At 44.9% G+C, this 20,526-nt stretch overlaps 1 protein-coding gene across 1 annotated transcript in view; it reads left to right on the top strand.

Moving 5' to 3' along the window:
• Window positions 1-20,526, top strand: part of TTPA (alpha tocopherol transfer protein) — an 84,884-nt gene that overhangs the window by 37,493 nt on the left and 26,865 nt on the right. Inside the window, exons 2-3 of the mRNA XM_082259757.1 lie at window positions 11,328-11,481; window positions 13,621-13,814. Coding sequence (XP_082115883.1) covers window positions 11,328-11,481; window positions 13,621-13,814 — 348 coding nt within the window. The remainder of the gene's footprint in view (window positions 1-11,327; window positions 11,482-13,620; window positions 13,815-20,526) is intronic.

The following is a 20,526-nucleotide window of genomic DNA, read 5'->3' as shown; positions in this document are numbered from 1 at the left end:
ATCAAGGGCAGCTCTTTAAGGGCCGAAGCAAATTCCCACGAACAGGCAGAGAAGAAGAAAAGCAACGAAGCAGATGTAATGTATTTACACACATAAAAACTTAATGAAGGCAGAAGTCTATTGTCATGGCTCGGCGTCCTTCTGGATCCACAGTGAACCTGCCCTCAAAAGCTGCCAACAGCCGGGGGATGACCCTTGGAACGAACCAATCAGAAGGACTTGGTCAGAACGAGGCAGCGGTGAACCGCATACCTCACTAAGGGGCCGTACAAGCGTAATTACGTAAATGGACGGTAACCCGTTTTTGGAGCATGCAGACAACAGCTCCTTCTTCAGACCAATACTAAAGCTAATGTGCATGGTAAAAAAAAATAAAAAATATCCTTCCTCAGCTGATATAGGGTCTAGTTCTCTTTTGGGCTAGAGCAGGGGTCTCCAAAATATGGCCCTCCAGTTGTTCAATAACTATTCTTGTCATGTCTGTGAATGTCAGAGATTTACAATGCCTCATGGGACGTGTAGTTCCTCAACAGCTGGAGGGCCAGAGTTTGGAGATCCCTGGAGCAGTGTATATCAACCTTTTTCAGTCACGACACTCTTTAAAAAAAAGTATTTTTATTCTCAAGATACCCCAGCCTAGGGCCCCATTCACTACTCTGCATTTCTTTTCCACTTATTGAGTTCTCACTGTGCCGATGTACAGTTCAGAGCTCTAGGGCTGAGACCGGTGTAGATCTGAACTGTACATCAGCACAGTGGGAGTTTGATCGGGGAACAGTGCAGCCCTTCTCAACCAGAATACTTCAGCACCCCTGATGAACTCAGACGGCACCCTGGTTGAGACAGGCTGCTCCAGAGGATGGGCTAGAGTAATGGTCTCCTTTCTACATAGTCTTGAGATCTTTCAGCCCCTTGGTTAGGGTTGTGATGGCTGGTCACACAAGCCATGGTTTTTGCCTGTCTCCATCCAGTTTTGTCAGTTTTGCAGTACAGGACCAAAGGCAACATTCTATCGTGATGACGTGGTTGCTCATCCTGCATTGTACGTGATGACATAGGAGCGCCTGCCCACATTCCAACTCTGGAGGTCAGAAGACCGTAAATTGTTGGAAAAATTATTGGACAAAGTACTTACTCTGTTAATCCCCTAGGAAAATAGGACTAGATCGTTCTTTATCTGAGGGGAAGCTGGGGAGGGGATTTTAATAACTTTCTTTTTATTAAAGAGAAGGAAAAGCACCGCTCACCAAACCAGTGCATTAGTATGTAGATGAATGTGACTTCGGCCAGCACCTCTCCAGCCACGCCCCCTCTGGCAAGAAGGTCTTCTGTGACCAAGCCCCGGTGAGCGCTCACCGGGTCTTGGTTACTGAAGACCTTCTTGCCAGGGGTGGTATGGCTCATTTGTCTACATACTAATGCACTGGGTTGGTGAGTGGCGCCTTTTCTTCTCTTTGATAATACTTACGCCAGCTCCCTTCACTGCAACTGGTGGGGAGATCTGTCTCCGCTTAGAGCGGCACTGAAAGTTTTTTTTTTTTTTTTTTTTTCCCATCATTTTATCTAGAGTCTCGTTGACACCAGTAAGAGAAGAGTGAAAATACTCGGCATACGTTTTCTACAAGGTCAGCGGAACAGCTTATGGGCCTACTGGTGATCTGACCTGTGATTCACCTGCTGAGCATAGGCTATAGGTTTGCAGGACTGATAACATTACCTACTTTGCAATTTAAAGCTTGAGAATTATTTTTTATGACAAGAAAGAGAATATACAAAAAATCCTAGAGTATTTTATCATGCGGTAATATTAACTGTTAGCTTATTTTTTGTCTAAACTTTTTCCCTAAAGCTTCCTCCGGGCAAACCGCTAAATACACATTTGCAATATGAACATAGTAGCGGCTCTACCTGCCAAAGGATTTGCCATGCTGTTTAATCATTCCTGAGCTCTGACACCTAGCAAGCCAGATTGTTGACCTTACTTTCATATTCCTAATTAGAACATGCTTATGCAGCACACCTGATTGACTCCTAGTACTTCCCTTCCCCTCTCTCTGCATTCTCCGGTGCAGGTAATTACAAGAGACAGATACAAAGTCAAAATCGGCTACTTATACAGGTTACATTTAATTAATGGCTGCATTTAATGGTTTTATTTTAATCTCAATGGAGTTAAAATACACTAAAACAAAAATTCTGTTTTCTTTGTGCAACAAAGGAATTGAATGCTTTTTGCACCATAGTAACAAGGATATCTGGCAGCCCAATGTCTAAAAACCTCAGGCTGGATTCACACTATTGTGTGTGCATTGCAGCATGAATAGTATACACATAAAATGGGGACATTTTTTTTTATTTTTTTTAAATACCTGCAGATTTTGTAAGTTTGCCCGCTTACCCAGAAATAAAGGGTATATAATTGTTATCATAGATTATTTTAAATGATGGAGACAGAATATAAACCAAAAAAAAAAAAAAAAACGCATGAAACAAATGTTAAAAATGGAGTTGGGAGTTTAGTGAGTAAAAGGTATTTCATCCCCAAGCAAAAACTTAACTTAGTACTTTGTGGAGAAACCCTTGTTGGTAAGCACAGAGGTAAGACGTTTCTTGTGATTGGTTACCAGGTTTGCACACCTCTTCCCAGGGACTTCTTCTTTACAAATCTTCTCTAAGGCTGGCCATACATGATACAATTTATTACAATTTTCTGTCCAATTTTCTTGAAATTTACCTTCAAGTATGAAGTACGAAGGCCTGCCTAATTAGATACAAGTGAATGTGTTGTTTAGCTTTGACCTCACATTATGTGGTTTGTGGTAGATCTAACAGAAAATTGTACAACAAAAGTTGAACATGTATGACCAGGCCCAGCCTTAGGCTGGCCATACACTATACAATTTTCTTATTCCATTTCCTTTAGATTTACCTTTAAACTATGTAGTGCAAGGGCCTGCCTGACTGCATACAAATTGAAAGTGTTTAGGTTTGACCCTATATTACATGGTTTTGGTAAATCTAAAGGAAAGTTGAACAAGAAAATTGTATAGTGTATGGCCAGCCTAAATCCTTTACAAATCTTCTCTAAATCCTTAAGGTTTCTTGGCTTTCGCTTAGCAACTCAAAGCTCCCTCCATAAATTTTTTTATAGAATTAAGGGCTGGAGACTGGCTAGGCTACTCCATGACCTTACCGTGCTTCTTCTTGAGCCACTCCTTTTGTTGCCTTGGCAGTATGTTTTTTGGGTCATTGTCATTCTGGAAGACCCATCTATGACCCTTCTTTAGTGTTTTGGCTGAGGGAATAAGGTTCTCATCCAAGATTTTGCAAAACATGACCCCGTCCATTTGCCACTCAATGCGGCAAAGTCAGCCTCTATCTTTAGCAGAGAAACCGCCCCAAAGCATTATGTGTCTACCTCCGTGCTTGACTGTAGGGATGTTGTTCTTAAGGTCATAGTCAACTGCCTTGAGACCATTCACAAGATCTGGGCTGAGCCCTTGCTTTTCTCATGATTATCCTTACCCCATGAGACGAAATCTTGGATGGAGCTTCAGACTGGGGACAATTGATGGTTATTTTGTATTCCTTCCATTTGTGAATAATTGCTCCAACAGTTGTCTCCTTCTCACCAAGCTTCTTGCTGATGGTCTTGCAGCCCATTCCAGCCTTGTGCAGGTCTACAATCTTGTCCCTGATTTTCCTTTGACAGCTCCTTGGTCTTGCCCATAATAGTGAGGTTTGAATGGAAGAAAGAGTGAGATTCTGTGGGCAGGTGTCTTTTCTACACTGAACGAGTTGTCGTTAGGCCCACCTTCTTAAATTGACAGGACTAATCTGTATACCACATGAGCAAGTACTGTAGCCAGCCTGCGGAGCCCCAGAGCTGGTTGGTAGGAGATCAAACACTTATTTTTCTTACTGAACTGCAACTCAATTTATAACCTTTGTATCATGTTTTTTTCTGAATTTTTGGTTGATATTCTGTCTCTATCATTTAAAATGCACCTATGAGAACAATTGTCAACCCCTAATTTGTTTGTTAGGGGGCAAACTTGCAAAATCTGCAGGGGTGCAAATAATACATTTTGCCACTGTAGGTGTGAATGTGCTCGAAGAGTTCCCCTTTCCAAAATTACGCTAAACAGAAGCACATGGATTTAAACCAGACGTAAACACTCATGTCAAAAAAGGGAAGTACACTTGGAAATAGTTCAGATAATGGTAGTATACTTGAACAAATGACACCTAAAATTGACAGGGCATTGGCATAATGTAATTTAACAAAAATTCAATTTGTCACATGAGGGGGGGGGGGAGCAAACTCCAACATTTACCACCACATATCATGAAAATGGAATCCAGGGATGGTACCAATGATTATAACCAGGTTCCCTTCACATAAGCTTTCCAGTCAAGTCTCCCTGTCAATTTGTTTTGGGTCGACCTGATCAGAAGCTCCATGCAAAGCTATTTGCAGGCAGATGTAAACAGACAGAAGCGACATCTGCCTTGTTCTACTCTGTTTCAGTAGAGGAACTCTTCATGGTCCCCTGCTAGCCCAGATGGCCATGTGAGAGGACCCAAAAGGCCTGGTTCACACCTAATGCATGTTTTAGTGCTTTTTCAGTTTTGCAGAAACACACTACAGTCCATTTTAACATGGGTTTCCTATGGGTCATATTCACATCTGTGCATTTTATGGAAAGGGCCAAGGACCAGCAGGTTGTGGTTTTGGTTCCATAGACTTCAATTGATCCAAACCACGTTTTGAAAAATGCAAAATTAATCTGGAATATGCATCAACTGCAACTTGCATAGGTGTGAACCAGGCCTTAAAGCGGAGTTCCGGGCACAAAAACGATTTTTTTTTTTTGTGCCCCTCCGCTAGGTAGACCTCACCTGAAAAGGAATTGGATAGTTATTTTTATTTTTTTTGTTTACTCACCTTTTTATTGAAGATCGTAAATACTCACCTCTGACTGCTTCCTCCCTCGGAGCCGCGGCTCACCCCGTCACTTCCTGCCTCGCTATGATTCCTGGGAGCTGAACGTCACAGCTCCCAGGAATCAATGCGACGGCACCAGCCCCGCTCGTCATCCCCTGCTAAACAGCTTCTGGGCATGCCCAGAAGCTGTGTAGGAATGCCGCGCCGGAAGTGACGAGAGGGGCCGGTGCGGCGCATTCTGGGACAAGAAGACGCGGAAGAAGACACAGAAGAGGACCGCGCCGGCTTCAGCTGCCCACAACAGAGATGGCAACGCTGTGGAAGAAATTTTATAAGTAAGTATTTCGTCTAAAAGGTAAGTGCGAACCGGGACAGATCAGAGGCTAGCCATTGTGGAATGTACTAGCCCTGACTGTCCCGGGGGTATGTTCAGTAAAAAATCATTTCTGTGCCCGGAATTCAGCTTTAAGGCGTATAGAAATGGAACCTGTCATTTTTAAACAATATCTTGGGTCTGTTGTTCTTTTTGCTGTTGACATGAGTGGTGTCATCATGTCAGCATTTAATTGGCTCTCAAAGGCCCCCAGAAGTTAGTGTATGCTTATGGGTCTGACAAAGAATTTAAACATTTTCCCAAGTTATTTGAAACTACTCCTTTCACTGTAAGGAGCATCTACTTAAAAAAAAAAAAAAAAAAAAAAACTTCCCCCTCCTTCCCCTTTATCATAGACAGGGAGGGTAGAAAAGGGGAGGGGTATGCCTGTATATCCAGAATGATGTGCAAGTAAATATGAGGGACGATATCACTAATGGAGCTAGGGAGGAGGTGGAATCCTTATGGGTAGAGCTTCAAAGGGAGGCAACAAAGGGAAAACTAATACTGCACATATGCTATAGGCCCCCTAACCAGAGGGAGGGGGAGGCGGACCTTCTATCACAGCTTGGAATGGTGGCAAGGATGGGAAATGTCATTATAATGGAAATTTTAATTAACTAGTTATAGACTGGGCAGAAGAAACAACGCATTTCCTAAATGTCTTGCAGGACAATTTCATGGGTCTGATGAACGCACAAACAAGAAACAATGTGTTACTAGATCTACTGATTACTAATAATACAGACCTGATCAAGGATGTAGAAATACGGGGTTACTTAGGAAACCGTGACCACAGGTCAATTAGTTTCAGTGTTTCAGTCAAAGTCACAGAAATAGGAAACACAAGGGTAATACAAGGACACTGAATTTCAAAAGAGCCAACTTCCCTAAACTGTACTCTTTGCTTAAATGATCTTAAATGGCATAAAATCCTAGGATCAATGAACACGGAGGAAAAATGGGAGTGCTTTAAGAACATACTAAATAAAGGTATTGGCCAGTGTATTCCAACAGGGAAGAAGTTTAAAGGAGCTAAAATAAACCCTGGGGGGCTAAACTCCAAAGTAAAAATGCATATAAAAACCAAAAGTAAAGACCTTTAAAAAAATACAAGGCTGAGGGGTCATTGTCAGCATTCCATTAAAAAGAATGTAATAGGAAATGTATGAGCTAAATCAAGGCAGCTAAGATGGAACACGAAAAGCACATAGCAGAAGAGTGTAAAAATCCCAAGAAATTCTTTAAGTATACAATTAGTAAAAGTAAGGCCAGAACATATTGGCCCCCATAAAGGATGATGAAGGGATTTTGGCTACAAAGGACAGAGAGAAGGCAAAGGCTCTGAATAAATTCTCAGTTTTCACAAAATAAACGGGGGAGGGGATACAGTAACCTAGACTGTAAAGTTAATGTTAATAACACGTCACAGGAAATAGACTTGAAAAACTTAACATAAATAACTCACCAGGACCAGATGGCGTACACCCAAGGGTCCTTATCCGCTTTACGACCACCCATCGCAGTTATACTGCGGCAGGCAGCCGCTCCTGCGCGAACCAACGTAACTTTGCCGGTCACGCGTATGTGGCTAGGGGGCGAGCTGGCGCGGGGAAGCCGATGCAGCGGGCAGGTGGCTCCGATTGCCGCCTGGCACCCGCGATCATTCCTCGCTGAGAGAGAAGAACGGTCAGCTGTTGTAAACCCAGCTGACCATTCTTCTCCCTGGAATGATCATAGAGCCCCTGTGATTCTTCTATATAGGAACACAGGTCTCTATGGTCATTTCACAAGCCACGCCCCCCCCCCACAGTTAGAATCGCTCCCCCTAGGCTCACATTTAACCCCTTGATCACCCACAATGTTAACCCCTTCCCTGCCAGTGTCATTATTACAGTAACAGTGCACATTTTTAGCACTGATTACTGTAGTAATGTCACTGGTCCCCCCCCAGTGTCAAAAATGTCAGTCAGGGGTCCAATCTGTCCACCGCAATGTCGCAGTCCCGCAAAAATCGCAGATCGCCGCCATTAGGGGTAAAAAAAACATAAAAATTACAAATCTTTCCCGTTGTTGACACAATAACTTTTGCACAAACCAATCAAAATACGCTTTATGTAGCAGAACACAAATTGACCTAAAATGTTAAAAAATTTTGATTTTTAATCACTTTTTTTGAGAATATTGTATAGCAGAGTGAAAAAATATAATTTTTTTTTTTTCAGAATTGTCGCTCTTATTTTTTTTTTTTTTTTTTATAGCGCAAAAAAAAATCGCACAGGTGATCAAATACCACCAAAAGAAAGCTCTATTTGTGGGGAAAAAAAGGACGTAAATTTTGTTTGGGTACAACATTGCATGACCGCGCAGTGGTCAGTTAAAATCACGCAGTGCCAAGTTTAAAAAAGTGGCCTGGTCATTAAGGGGGCAAATCCTTCCGGTCTTAAAGTAGTTAAGGAAGCCAGGTGATAGCCAGACCATTGTTCGTAATTTTTATGGACCGTCTACTGATGGGAATGGTACCAGCTGATTGGAGAAATGCCAACGTGGCACCAATATTTAAAGGGATGGGATATATCCCTGGGAACTACAGGACGGTTAGCCTAACATCAATAGACTGCAAGCTATTGAAGGGGATAAGGGACTATATACAAGATTTTAGTAATGAAAACTGTATCATTAGTAGTAATCGGCATAGATTCATGAAGAATTGTTATTGCTAGACCAATCTTCATAGAAGGTTAATAGAAGTGAGCTGTCATCTAGATAAAGGAAGGCCTGTAGATGTGGTGTACCTGGATTTTGCACCTGGGGGCTGGATCTCCAGGTGACTTCCGAGTGCCCAAAAATAAACTACGGAAAAGTGCCATCCCCACATGTAATCACACCTCTTACCAGATGTATTTGATCTTGAATTATAGAGATCTGACTTGCTCCCAAAACTATAGCCACCAATTATTCTCCTCTGGTTTTTAACGCCCCTCAAACTCCAGCTTTTAATGCTAGTGGGAACTTAGCCTTAGCCTCCCCACATTCTCCCCGCTTCCCTTCCCAGTGTTGTATGGATGGTATCCCCAGCTTCCCTGCAGATGTGCACTTCTTCTTTCCTCCCACTGGGAGGTGCATGTCCCTCCGGTATATGCAGGTGTATTGGGTTGTTGTCCCAGAGCATTCTCAGTTTGCTCTACTCAAGGCAGACTGTTCTCAAGCCCCACATCCCTAGGCATGCCATAGTTTGGTAGGTTATTATCAACTATGTACCCAAAGCCTTTCTAATGTTTGCTTGTTACATGGCAGTCCGAGCAGATTCCTCTGTGAAGAGCTGACTAAGGGATGGGGATGCGGCGGGAGCACTTGCCATAATATGCAAGTATGCACAACAAACTCGCACATTCTTGCTAACTTAACTTTACGTGTCCATGTTACAGCACTTTTCCCTCTCCTTTCTAAAGCAAATTGTTTTCATTTAAAAAAAAAAAAAAATAAATTGCTAGAATAAAAGGAAAAAGCTCTTTTTTTTGGTAGATAATTTGAATTGAATGCCAATGTCAAAAACTGCCAACTTTCGTTTTATTCCTCTGTTCAGTTCCAATTGAAAATGGCGCACATAATAGATTCTTCACCCAACCTGGCTGAATTATGCATCTATTAGCCCACGCCTGGTAGAGCTAGGGTTTCCACCTGTCTGGGATTCACTTGGACAGTCCGGGTTTTGAATAAAGTGTCCAGGTTTCAGGCCACCTGTAAACTGGCACCTTACTCAGACCGGACTGTGACTCAGAATGGGGTTTGGCTGGAGGGGTAAGGGGAGCCTGGGATGGGAGCTGAAGTAAAGGGCCAGGGATGGGGTGATAATGAGCAGAGGAGGAGGCAGCAATACAAGTCATTGTCTGGAACACTGAATATGGCTGCAGGTGAGCGGAGAACTCCCACACCTGTCCAGGGTGAGGAAAATGCTCGACTCCCACACCTTTCAACTACACACCCAGGGGGCAGGGCAGAACACTGAGGAGGGCAGGGACACACTGGAGGTACAAGGATAATTTCCGTATGAACACTGTGCTGCCAACCAGGACCATGAGCACCTACCAAATCTTGTGGGACCTACTGGGCAGTGTACTTGCTGGGGGATACCCCCCCCCCACGAAAATACAGTACACACTGACTCCTCCCTCCCCCAATACTACACCCACTCCCCCCCCCCCCCTCCCCCCCATCCTGAACACACCAGGGAAGCCTCCTATCCCCCCATACTACACCGGGAGACGCCCCATCCCAACCCCAAAACATTTCAGACTCCTGCACTCTATTGTACATTACATACTTCTTACCAAAGTGTTCATTGTCTTAATAGTTGCTGGTAGTTAAGCCTGGGCTCTCCTGCCACCCATAAGTGATCCCGTGCTGAATCTACCGATGGGTCCACTTTTGTGTTAAAGCGGAGCGGCTGCCGTTTTTATATTGGGGTTACGGCAGCTATCAAAATAGCGACATCAATACACAGTGGATGGTCTGGAAGTGGTTAAGGTCCGCTTAGATAAAATGTCGGCTCTCTGTCTATTTTCAATGTACATAAAATCATATGTAATGGAAGAGGTTTTTTTATATTATATATTTTTTTTAATCATTATGCTGAGGTTTATACATATCTGCGAGACTCTTACTTGTGGCACACTACTCCCTTCGCATTACTGCTCTCCTTGGGCTACCCAAAGGTGTCCCAGGTCTTTTACAATCCTACAATATGTGCTCCAAAAAAAATTGCTATGCATTACTAAACGATTTGGGTTTGATTTGAAGAAAAGGTGGCAACCCTAAGTGGACCCTGTATGTACTGTATGTTAAACCCTAGATTAGAACCTCTACTAGATGCAAAGGCTTTGCAATCTGACAGCTCAATGAAAAAGGGCAAGACTCATCAGATCTCACATTTTGTGATGTGCTTGGAAAAAGACGTATTGTTCCCTGAAATCTTTTAGTTCTGCATACATTAGTACATGAAACTACATTAAATACAATTGGTTTATTTGTATTTTATGATTTTATATTTTCACATCTCTCTAAACCTTTCCTAACCTACAAATAAGTAGTTTCTCTATCGTCCATTGACAGACGCAGCTTCCATACTTATCCATGGGGTTATGCTGCCCCCTGCAGGAGTAGTTCTAGGCAGGAAGAAAGTAATTCTCCATGCCCATGGGGCTGTCCCCACAGGCATAACCCCACACCTTCTGCTCCAGCAAACCAGTTTGTTTCTGCCTAGAGAAGGAGTAGGACCTAGGTTTCCTGCTGGGACTTCGGTCTCAGTTTTCGTATTTTTCAGAATACAAAATTCTACAAGGTTGATTTGTTGGCATCTTCGGATGCTTCATTGGCCACAAGGTTTTGCAGGTGGCTGTTTCATAAGAGAATCGTTTATTTCTCTTTAGGGTTTTTATCTCCTGGGTGAGCTCCTGTTGTTCTTGGTTGAGCTTCATGTTAACCAGTGGGCTAAGTTTAGCCTTTGGAGTTTACGTTACTATTGTGTTGCGTTCTTCCCACCCCTCATGCCTACACTGCTTTGGGACGCCCCAATGGATAAGAAGTATGGAAGCTGCGTCTGTCAATGGACAATAGAAAAAAACTGGATTTTTGTAAGAACTTACCGTAAAATCCATTTCTCTGAAGTCCATTAACAGATGCAGCACCCACCCCTCTGTTATGAGGATGGCTTTTGTATCTTTACTGCCTGCAACAAAACTGGTTTGCTGGAGCAGAGGGTGTGGGGTTATGCCTTTGGGGACAGCCCCGCGGGCGTGGAGAATTGTTTTCCTGCCTAGAACTACTCCTGCAGGGGGCAGCATAACCCAATGGATAAACAGTATGGAAGCTGTGTATGTCAAAGTTCTTGCATAAATCCAGTTTTCGCACCGTTCTCTCCAATAAGTGTTGCCTGATTCCTGCGTTAATATTGTATGTAAAATTATTACTTGCAATGCACAATACCTCAATCTGTTTTTATTACAGTTGTTGAAAAATTACCACAGGTGGAGGAAGGAATGTCCGGAGATTACTGCAAACCTGAAGCCATCTCTTCTCCTTAACCTATACAATGCTGGCTACCATGGAGTCCTAAGGTCAAGGGATGCTTATGGCAGCAAAGTTCTTATTTACAGGATTGGTAAATGACTTGCTTACGCTTTTCTTTCTCATCCCCTTGTGTTAACAATATGTATATTCTATATGATAAATTGGGTCTAAGCTATTGTGTATTGTGTTACTAAAATTTTAACAGTTAAAAGAGAAGTATGGGATTTTGCTTTTTTCAGAATCATAGTTGCCTAGGTGGATGCAGCATTGAACCAATGCCCCACGCCACCTGGAAGACTGAGAACCGAGCGATCGAACACCAATTGCTCGGTTCTCAGAGCTCCGTAAGCAGAGAGCTGGTTACTGTCTGTTTAATGCCCTGCCCTCACCTGCTCGCTCACTGGATCGCTGGGCTGTGTTACATAGTTACATAGTTACATAGTAGGTGAGGTTGAATAAAGACAATAGTCCATCCAGTTCAACCTGTGTAGGCATGTGTGGCTGTAATCATCTCCCATACCCCTGAATGTTCTGATCCTTGAGATGTAAGTCTAAGAGTCTTTTGAAAGCCACCATACTACCCGCAGAAACCACCTCTTGTGGTAGAGAATTCCACAATCTTGTTGCCCTAACAGTAAAGAACCCCCCGCGTTGCCTGAGGTTAAAACGCTTCTCCTCTAATCGCATTGTATGCCCTCGAGTCCTCATGCAATCCCTTCGAATGAACAGCTTTTTTTCTAAGCTGGGATCCCCATTAAGATATTTATAAATTGCTATCATGTCCCCCCTCAGACGTCTCTTCTCCAGGGAGAATAAATCGAGCGATTGTAGACGCTCTTCATAGTCAAGGTCCTCCAATCCCCTAATTAGTTTAGTTGCCCTTCTCTGGACTCTCTCCAGCTCCAACACATCCCTCCTGAGGACTGGCGACCAGAACTGGACGGAGGGGGCGGGAGCGATTGGCTCAAACTCTGAACAGCTCGCTGAGAGGCTGAACCGGGTGGCGGTCCAAGCATGTGGGCTGATTCTTGACTTCATTGCCACAGTCTTGTCTGAGCCTGGACTGGCTCTGTGACATCAGCCGACAGCAGGTCACTGGAGTGCAGAACGAACTGCACTCCTGTGATCCACAGGAGAAGTACAGCCAAATGGGCTTTGGCTGTACGTCACCTTTTTATTCAAAGCGATCAACCACTATTGGTGTAAGCTTCTGAAAGGGTTTGTACTTGAGTTGTAAATGTATCTTTTCTTTCCCAGAAAGTCTAGTCTGTTAAAAAAGAGGCAGGCAAATTCATGTAGAATTCCACATTTTGTGTGATCACTCACCTTAGCCCCTTCACAGCTAGTGTACGCACATATGAAAAAGCAAGCTTGTGAGAGATGTACAACGTGTATGTACAATGCACACCAGCAGGCACATCTTTAAGTGCACCTGTTGGTTTTAATAGGCCTTTAGGTATTTGGGTTCATATGCACTTAATTGCAAATATACATAAGTAAATGATTAGTTTTGGGGAGGTGCCGCTTTCAGTTCTCCTGATCCTATGAACTGGATATATTTTTAGCACATTTAAAGTGGTTGAGAACCTAAATGTTTTACTCGTACCTATAGGTAAGCCTATAATAAGGCTTACATATAGGTATTGTAAATATCTCTTAAACGTGCACCGTTTAGGAGATATTTACTATATATGCAGCCAATGACGTAATCAATGCATGTGCTCTGAAGGAACAGCCACCGGGCCATTCAGAATCCTGAGCCATAAACGGTGGCTCCCCCATGCATGGAGTGACGTCATCGTGGCCCCAGCCAGTCACACAGCCGGAGTACGTGGACCCGGAAAGGAAGATGGGTAATGATGAAAGTAGCCTCCAGCGATCAGATCGCATTGCTGGAATACTTAGTTTTTAGGTAAGTTTCACATAATGTGCTAGTATGCGATGCATACTAGCAAATTATGCCTTTACCCTTCAGGTCTGGAAAAAAAAGGCGCCCAGCTGATTACAACCGCTTTAAGAGCAATGTAAGGGATGATATTTCTGGTTTCCATCTGAGAAAGCATGTACTTCTGAGTCAAAGATCATAAACAAGCATTCAACAAGGTAATCGCCACAAAGGATGAGATCTGCAGCGAGTAACTGTGGGTGCTAGTTTTGTTTTTCTGTCTTGAAGTAACGTAACTGTATAATAAAATGATATACATACTTCTTCTTTTTTTTTTTTTCCCAGATAAGTGGGACACACAGCAATTTACTGCATATGAAGTGTTTCGAGTAAGCTTGATAACCTCTGAACTTTTAGTGAGAGATGCAGAGACACAACGGAATGGCATTAAGGCTATATTTGACCTGGAAGGATTTGGACTGGCCCATGCTTTTCAAGTCTCCCCAACTTTGGCTAGAAGAATAGCTTCAGTTATGACAGTAAGTTAAAATGTATACTGCAAAGTGTAGAGCTATTTCCTACCACTGTTTTTTGTGCTAGGAGATTAAAGGGTAGTGGTTGCAATAATAGATCGTCTACAGTTGGCATCAGTTTGTATAATGCCAATGTAAAAGCAGCCCATATTCAGCCAGTGTGTGGAGGCAGCCCATGTATGGTGCCAGTGTCCAGAGGCAACCCGTGCATGTATGGTGGCAGTGTGTGGAGGCAACCCGGGTATGAAGCCAGTGTCCAGAGGCAAGGTACAAAATGGAGTCTACCTGATAGCTTTGCTTCTTCTGGAGAACTTCCTGGCGTGTCAGTGGTTACCAAGGATGCCCACCCACACATCCTGATTTTCTTTATTTTTTTTCTGACCACACCAGTAGTTTCTGCAAATCGCAGTAGAGGGTCACTACTTTCAGTTTGTGGCATTGCCATTCGGCTTCTCCACGGTCCCAGAGTTTTTACCAAGGTGTTGGCTGCGGGGTTATTGAAAATTGTATTATTATATAGGATTGATGGAGCACCAACAGTTTGCGCAGCACTTTACGGCGTAAGGCAAACAGTACAGTTACAATGCAATTCAATACAGGAGGATTTGCCAATGAATGCAAGACCAGGTCAGCACTGGAATGGTGGATATACACTCAGATGTTGGATACTGGGTAATCATTTTTTCTGATTATCAGAAGGGCCTTGATGATGGATGCCTGCATTTCCGGCTAGGGAGTTGTTGACTTCAAAATTCAGGGAATTTGGTAGTCAAAAAAGCAGAATTTGTTGTTTGATATCCTGGAGCTTGGGCCAATTTGGTTGACCCTCCTACACTGGTCTGTATACCTTCAGGAGTCAGACAATTCCACGGCTGTAGTATACATCAACATTCAAGGAGGGACAAGAAGGTGCGCAGCTCAGGAAGAAGCAGACCTATTTCTTGGGCAGAATTCTATATTCTGGTTCTCTTTGCCATACACATTCCCAACATAGAAAATTGGCAGGCGGGCTTTATCAGTTGTCATATACTCCATCCAGGAGAATTGGCCCTTCACCCAGATGTGTTGAAAGATTTGTATGTTGTGGGGGACACTGGATGTGAATCTCCTGGTGTCCAGATTCAACAACCAACAGAAAAGGTTTGTGTCCCGAACAAGGAATTTGTGATAGATGCCTGGTGACTCCTTAGGATCAGTTTTTTAAACCAGATTTACAGTAGGTCGTCTTTCCTGTAGCTGCTTCCTCGACTTTAGCACAGGATAAAGGGACATTCCAGTGATTCTGATCGTACCTGTTTGGAAGAAGAATGTGGTTTGCAGGCATGATAAATCTCTTGGTAGATGAGCTTTTGACAGCATGGCTGGTTTTAATCTTGTAATTCCTACCCTCTTCAAGTCAAGAAAATTGACCTCCAGGAAGATGTATCATCATGCATAGAAAGCCCTTTTGCCTGGTGTGAGTCTTGTAAGGTTTCATCCCTGACAGTATGCCATGGGGCACATTTTGGCAATCTGGTGTCTCTGGTTTTATTTTATATCAAGGAGCAAATATTGGCCTTGGCTGATCGGTTTCAGAGACTTGGTGTGTCTAATTCCTTTGGTAAAATCCTTTGTTCAAGATGTCACTCTGATTGCTCCTCGTGTTCCGCCCCCTTTTGTCCGCGTGGGACCTTAATTTGGTCTTGTCTGTTTGGCAGACTCATTTTTGAGCTTCTCCAAGAGATTCTCTTGTCACTCCTTACTTGCAAGTTTGTCTTTTTGATTGCCATTATTTTGGCTCACAGGGTGTCAGAGTTGGCTGCACTCTTGTGCAAGGAGCCTTTCCTGATTCTTCACCAGAAAAAGGTGGTGTTAAGGCCTTTGGGTTTTTTTTTTTTTTAAGCTTGTTTCAGAGTACATACAATACACAACCGTGGATGAAGTTTGGGTACATAACGTCTTTTCATCCACTAAATTCGAGAGAGAAAATGGAATACAAGTTATAGGCAACAAAGTGTATAAGAATACTTTGACTTTTCGCTGTATGAAGGCAGTTGACGGTCTTGTGAAAACTGTACAGAGAATGCCCATCGGTTGTCAGTTGGGTACTTGCTGTATTGGTTAATATCATGATATGTGTCTCTGACATGCATTTTTAATTTTTTTACTTTTTTACCTGAGGTAGTTTATTTATTGCATCTGAATCAGGACATTGTGTTTCCAGACTTTTTCCAAATTCTAAGCATCCTAAGGAGAAGGTGCTTCACTCTTTGGATGTTTTTGAACTATTTAAATTTATATGAAATATGTGAATTTCTCTGTCGCTCATTGACAGACGCAGTGCTCTTGATTGATATCAAATCGGGTTATACTGCCCTCTACAGGAGTAGGACACTAGGCAGAAGGAAAACTTTCTGGCCACACCTTAGGGGCAGTCCCAGAGGGTATATCCTCTCTCTCCCTGCTACAGGATGTCAGTTTTTTTCTGTCTAGTTAGGAGTAAGGACCTAAGTTCCTTGCTGGGATCTTGGTCCTGGCAAGATTTTTTTTTAGAAAAATTTTTTTAGGCAGCTTTTTTTCTCCAGTTGTTCCTGTGAGATCTTCAAGCAAGTATGCTGAAACTGGGCGACGGGCTGGATGTTGGATCCAGTGGTCACCCCAGTTAGCCTACGAGCGCGTGCAGGCCCTAGCTCCGCGCTGGGTCGGCCGCGTCATAGTCCCACTGGACGGGGACTGACCCTGCGAGTTAAATGTCTCGCCTGGACGCCGACGACCAGTTGGAAACTGAGTTACGGCTTCCGTATTGGTCGACAGCCCCCCCACCTCGGTGGAGAGGGGTTCTGTCAGGAGTTGGCGCCCGCCTGTTCCGGTATGGTGAGTAAAATGTTCCCCCTCTCCCCCTGTCGGGTTTGTGGGTGGACGTGGGCCCCTCCCTGGGATGACCGGAATCCTGGAACCCCCCTCTATCCTTTAACAGGTATCACAGACCCCCCACTACCGCCATCCTCCCGCAGGCCGCCATCCTCCCACAGGCCGTACACCTCCCGCAGGCCGCTGCTATTTTGCACAAACCGCTGCCATCCTCCACAGGCCGCCGCCATTTTCCCGCAGGTCGCGCGGGGCCGCCATCTTGGCGTAGCCTCGTGTCTCCAGCATGGGGGCGGCCATGTTTGAGATGACCAAACACCTCGAGGAGTAATTGGAAGGTGTGTAAAGGGGCGGAGCCGCCTCCTTTACCCGGGAAAGCAAGCCAAAGACTTCCTGTCTGTAATAGACAGTGCTGGGAGAAGGTTGATAGAAACTTCTGTGCATCAGGTGGTGAGCCTTGGGGGGTCTCTCTCTCTCTCTCTCTCTCTCTCTCTCTCTCTCTCTCTCTCTCTCTCTCTCTCTCTCTCTCTCTCTCTGTGGGGTCCAAGCAGGTAACACTGAGGGGCGCTGTTGCGCTGGGGGATTAAGGGAAAAAAAAAAAAAGTTTTTTCTTTGAAATTATTTTTTTGTTTGCTGGCAAGTGTCTTGTATAATCATGGACCCTGCCACACATGTCTCCCCACCTGATCCCCTCGAGGTGGCCGCAGGACCCTCCAGTACCCCGCTTGTGATTGATGCATTATCAGCAGTTTTGGAGTCTTTGGTATCCCGGGTGGAGGTAGCCTGTCAGGGACAGGGGTCAAGGAAGTGACCCCCGCCTACCCCCATTTCATCTGATACTTCAGATACGGATTCTGAGCTGGTCACTGCAGCTGCAGGTCCCTCTGCTGGGGCTGCTGTCTTGGGTACGGTCTCCTCAGATAGTGAGGAGGACGTTTCTGCCTCCGCCATAGCGCAAGAAGAAGCGTTAGTGAACGCACAGATAGTGAGGAGGACGTTTCTGCCTCCGCCATAGCGCAAGAAGAAGCGTTAGTGAACGCACTAGTCATGTCTGTCCGGGAAACCTTAAGTATTGAGGTTACACCGGCAGAGGTAGAAGAGACTGAGATTCCCTTTGGTACCAGCAAGCCTACCAAAATGGCGAAGGTTTTTCCCTTGCCCAAATGTTTTTGTAACCTAATTGAGGAATGGGATCATCCAAAACGAACCCCTGCTATTTCCAAACGCATTGCTAGAGGCTATCCGTTTGAGGAATCCCTCCTTAAGAAATGGACGGTACCACCAGTGGTGGACCCACCAATTTCCAGACTAAATAAAGCCACTGTTATCCCGTTGGAGGACGCTCCGTCCTTTAGGGATCCGGTGGATCAAAGTGGAAGCCGAATCCCGCTCCATTTTTTTCCCTGATAGGGTCAACATTTAGGCCAGTGATTGCCATTGGTTTAGTTTCACAAACATTGACAGAATGGACCAAATTGTTACGCCGTGACATAAAGGGGAGAAGTATCCCCCCGGCAGTATCAGATTTGCTGGAGCAGATTATACAGGGGCTACAGTTCATCTGTGACGCCGCCCTGGACGCCACTCCCTTGCTAGGGCGTGCATCTGTTTCAGCAGTGGTCCTGGTTAAAGTGCTGGTCGGCTGATCAAGGTTCCAAAAAGACTTTGGCTAATCTTCCCTTTAAGGGGGATCGCCTGTTTGGGGCCACCTTGGATGAGATTATAAAGGATCTCACTGGGGGTAAGAGCACTTTTTTACCACAGACAGCTAAAGGTAAAGGACCTTGTAACAGGCAAGGACCTTCCTTTTCCGCTCATAAAAAGTTTGTTCGCTCCGCTGGGGCGGGCGATAAGGGGAAGTCCTCCAAAGCCCCTTCAGGGGGTTTCAGAGGGCACTGGTCGGGAAAACAAAAGCTCGACTCAGCCAAACCTGAAGAGAAGACAGCCTGAAGGTGCGCCCCCACCCATCTCTGGGGTGGGGGGACGTCTTCACCGGTTTCCAGATCCATGGCTTTCCAGAATCCCAGACAAAGGGGTTTGCGAGGTCATGCGGTCGGGATACAAAATCAAGTTTCGATCACTTCTACCGGTGCGATTTCTTCCCTTCCAACATTCGACTATCCCCGGATCGATTAAAAGCTTTGCGGGGAGCAGTAATAGACTTGATGCAACAGGGAGCGGCAGTTCCCGCTCCTTGAGCAGAACGTTTTCTTCACTTTTGCAAAAGATCACAAAAGGAGATTCTTTTCAGATGGAATCGGAATCCCGATTCTCTGGACAATCTGATCCGGTTGAGCGAGCGGACCAGAGTCTCTGGTCTGGTAGCTTCGGTCTCCGATGCTCAGCCAGGAGAAGTCATTTCTTCCGACAGAATCCAGGTTACCAATAAATGTATTGGAACTGAGAGCGATCAGACTTTGTCTGATTCTCTGGACCGAGTAGCTTCAGGGCAACCCGGTTTGGATTCAGTTGGACAAGGCCACGTCCGTGGCTTATGTCAATCACCAAGGGGGCACCAAGAGTGCCCTGGCAGCCATAGAGGTGGCCAGCATTCTTCATTGGGCGGAACGGTTTGTTCCGGCTCTCCCCGCAGTATGCACTCCGGGGGTGGAAAATCGGCAGACAGATTATGTCAGCCGTTGGATTCTGGTTCAAGGGATATGGCCTTTTCATCCAGAGATATTTCACCAGCGGTGCCTTAATTGGGGCACCCTGGAGGTGGATCTGTTGGCAGCTCGGCTCAACAGGAAGGCGCAGAGTTTTTTAACCCGCTCCCGAGATCCGCGAACGAACACAGCAGACACGCTGGTCGCCCCGTGGGGACAGTATCAGCTACTGTAGGTCTTCCCTCCTCTCAGGTTGCTGCTGAAGCTTCTTCACAGGATAGAGGTGGAAGGAATTCGTTATCCTGGTAGTTCCGGACTGACCTCGTCAGGCTGGTCGCAGATGCTCCCTAAAGACTTTAGGGACCGATCTTCCATCCTGCTTTACAATCGCTGGCTTTAACGGCCTGGCTATTGAGACTCAGGTGCTGAAGGACAAGGGATTGTCAACTTCAGTTATTCCTACTTTAATTAAAGCAAAGAAAGCGACTTCTAGAAAAGTCTATCATCGCACATGGAGGTCTTATATTGCGTGGTGTGAATCCTTTGGATTTCCTCCACGGGCCTCTTCGGTGACCCAAATCTTGGCTTTTCTGCAACAAGGAGTTGAGCAGAAGCTGGCCTTGAGTACTATCAAGGGTCAGGTTTCAGCGTTGGCAATCTTCTTTCAGAAACCTTTGGCTACTCATTCCTTGGTGCGGAATTTCATCCAGGGGATGCGGCACCTGGCTCCGCCAGTGCGCGCGCCCTTACCGCCCTGGGATCTTAATTTAATGTTGTCGGTTCTTCAGAAACCTCCCTTTGAAAATATCAGGGAGATTCCCTTGCCTACGTTATCCCAGAAGGTGGCCTTCTTGGTGGCCATTACTTCTGCACGCAGGGTGTCAGAACTGGCAGCATTTTCTTGTCGTTCCCCATATCTGGTGGTTCATAGGGATAAGGTGGTTCTTCGTCCGAATCCATTATTCCTTCCTGAAGTGGTTTCAGAGTTTCATCTGAATGAGGACATTGTATTGCCTTCCCTATGTCCTAAGCCCAGTCATCCTCGGGAGTGTGCGTTACATTCCTTGGATGTGGTTCGGGCAATCAGGGTATACCTGAAAACTACGGACTCGTTTCGTAAAACGGATTCACTTTTTGTGATCACGGATGGCCCCAAAAAGGGGTTGCCTGCATCTGCCGTGACTATCTTCATATGGATCAGACAGACGGTGGTACAGGCTTATTCTATTAAGGGTCGGAATCCTCCGTTCCCTGTTAAGGCGCAC

This window comes from Pelophylax lessonae, assembly GCF_965119305.1.
Source record: "Pelophylax lessonae genome assembly, chromosome: 5".
Classification (NCBI taxonomy): domain Eukaryota; kingdom Metazoa; phylum Chordata; class Amphibia; order Anura; family Ranidae; genus Pelophylax; species Pelophylax lessonae.
This window is presented reverse-complemented; position numbering and strand designations above follow the sequence as displayed.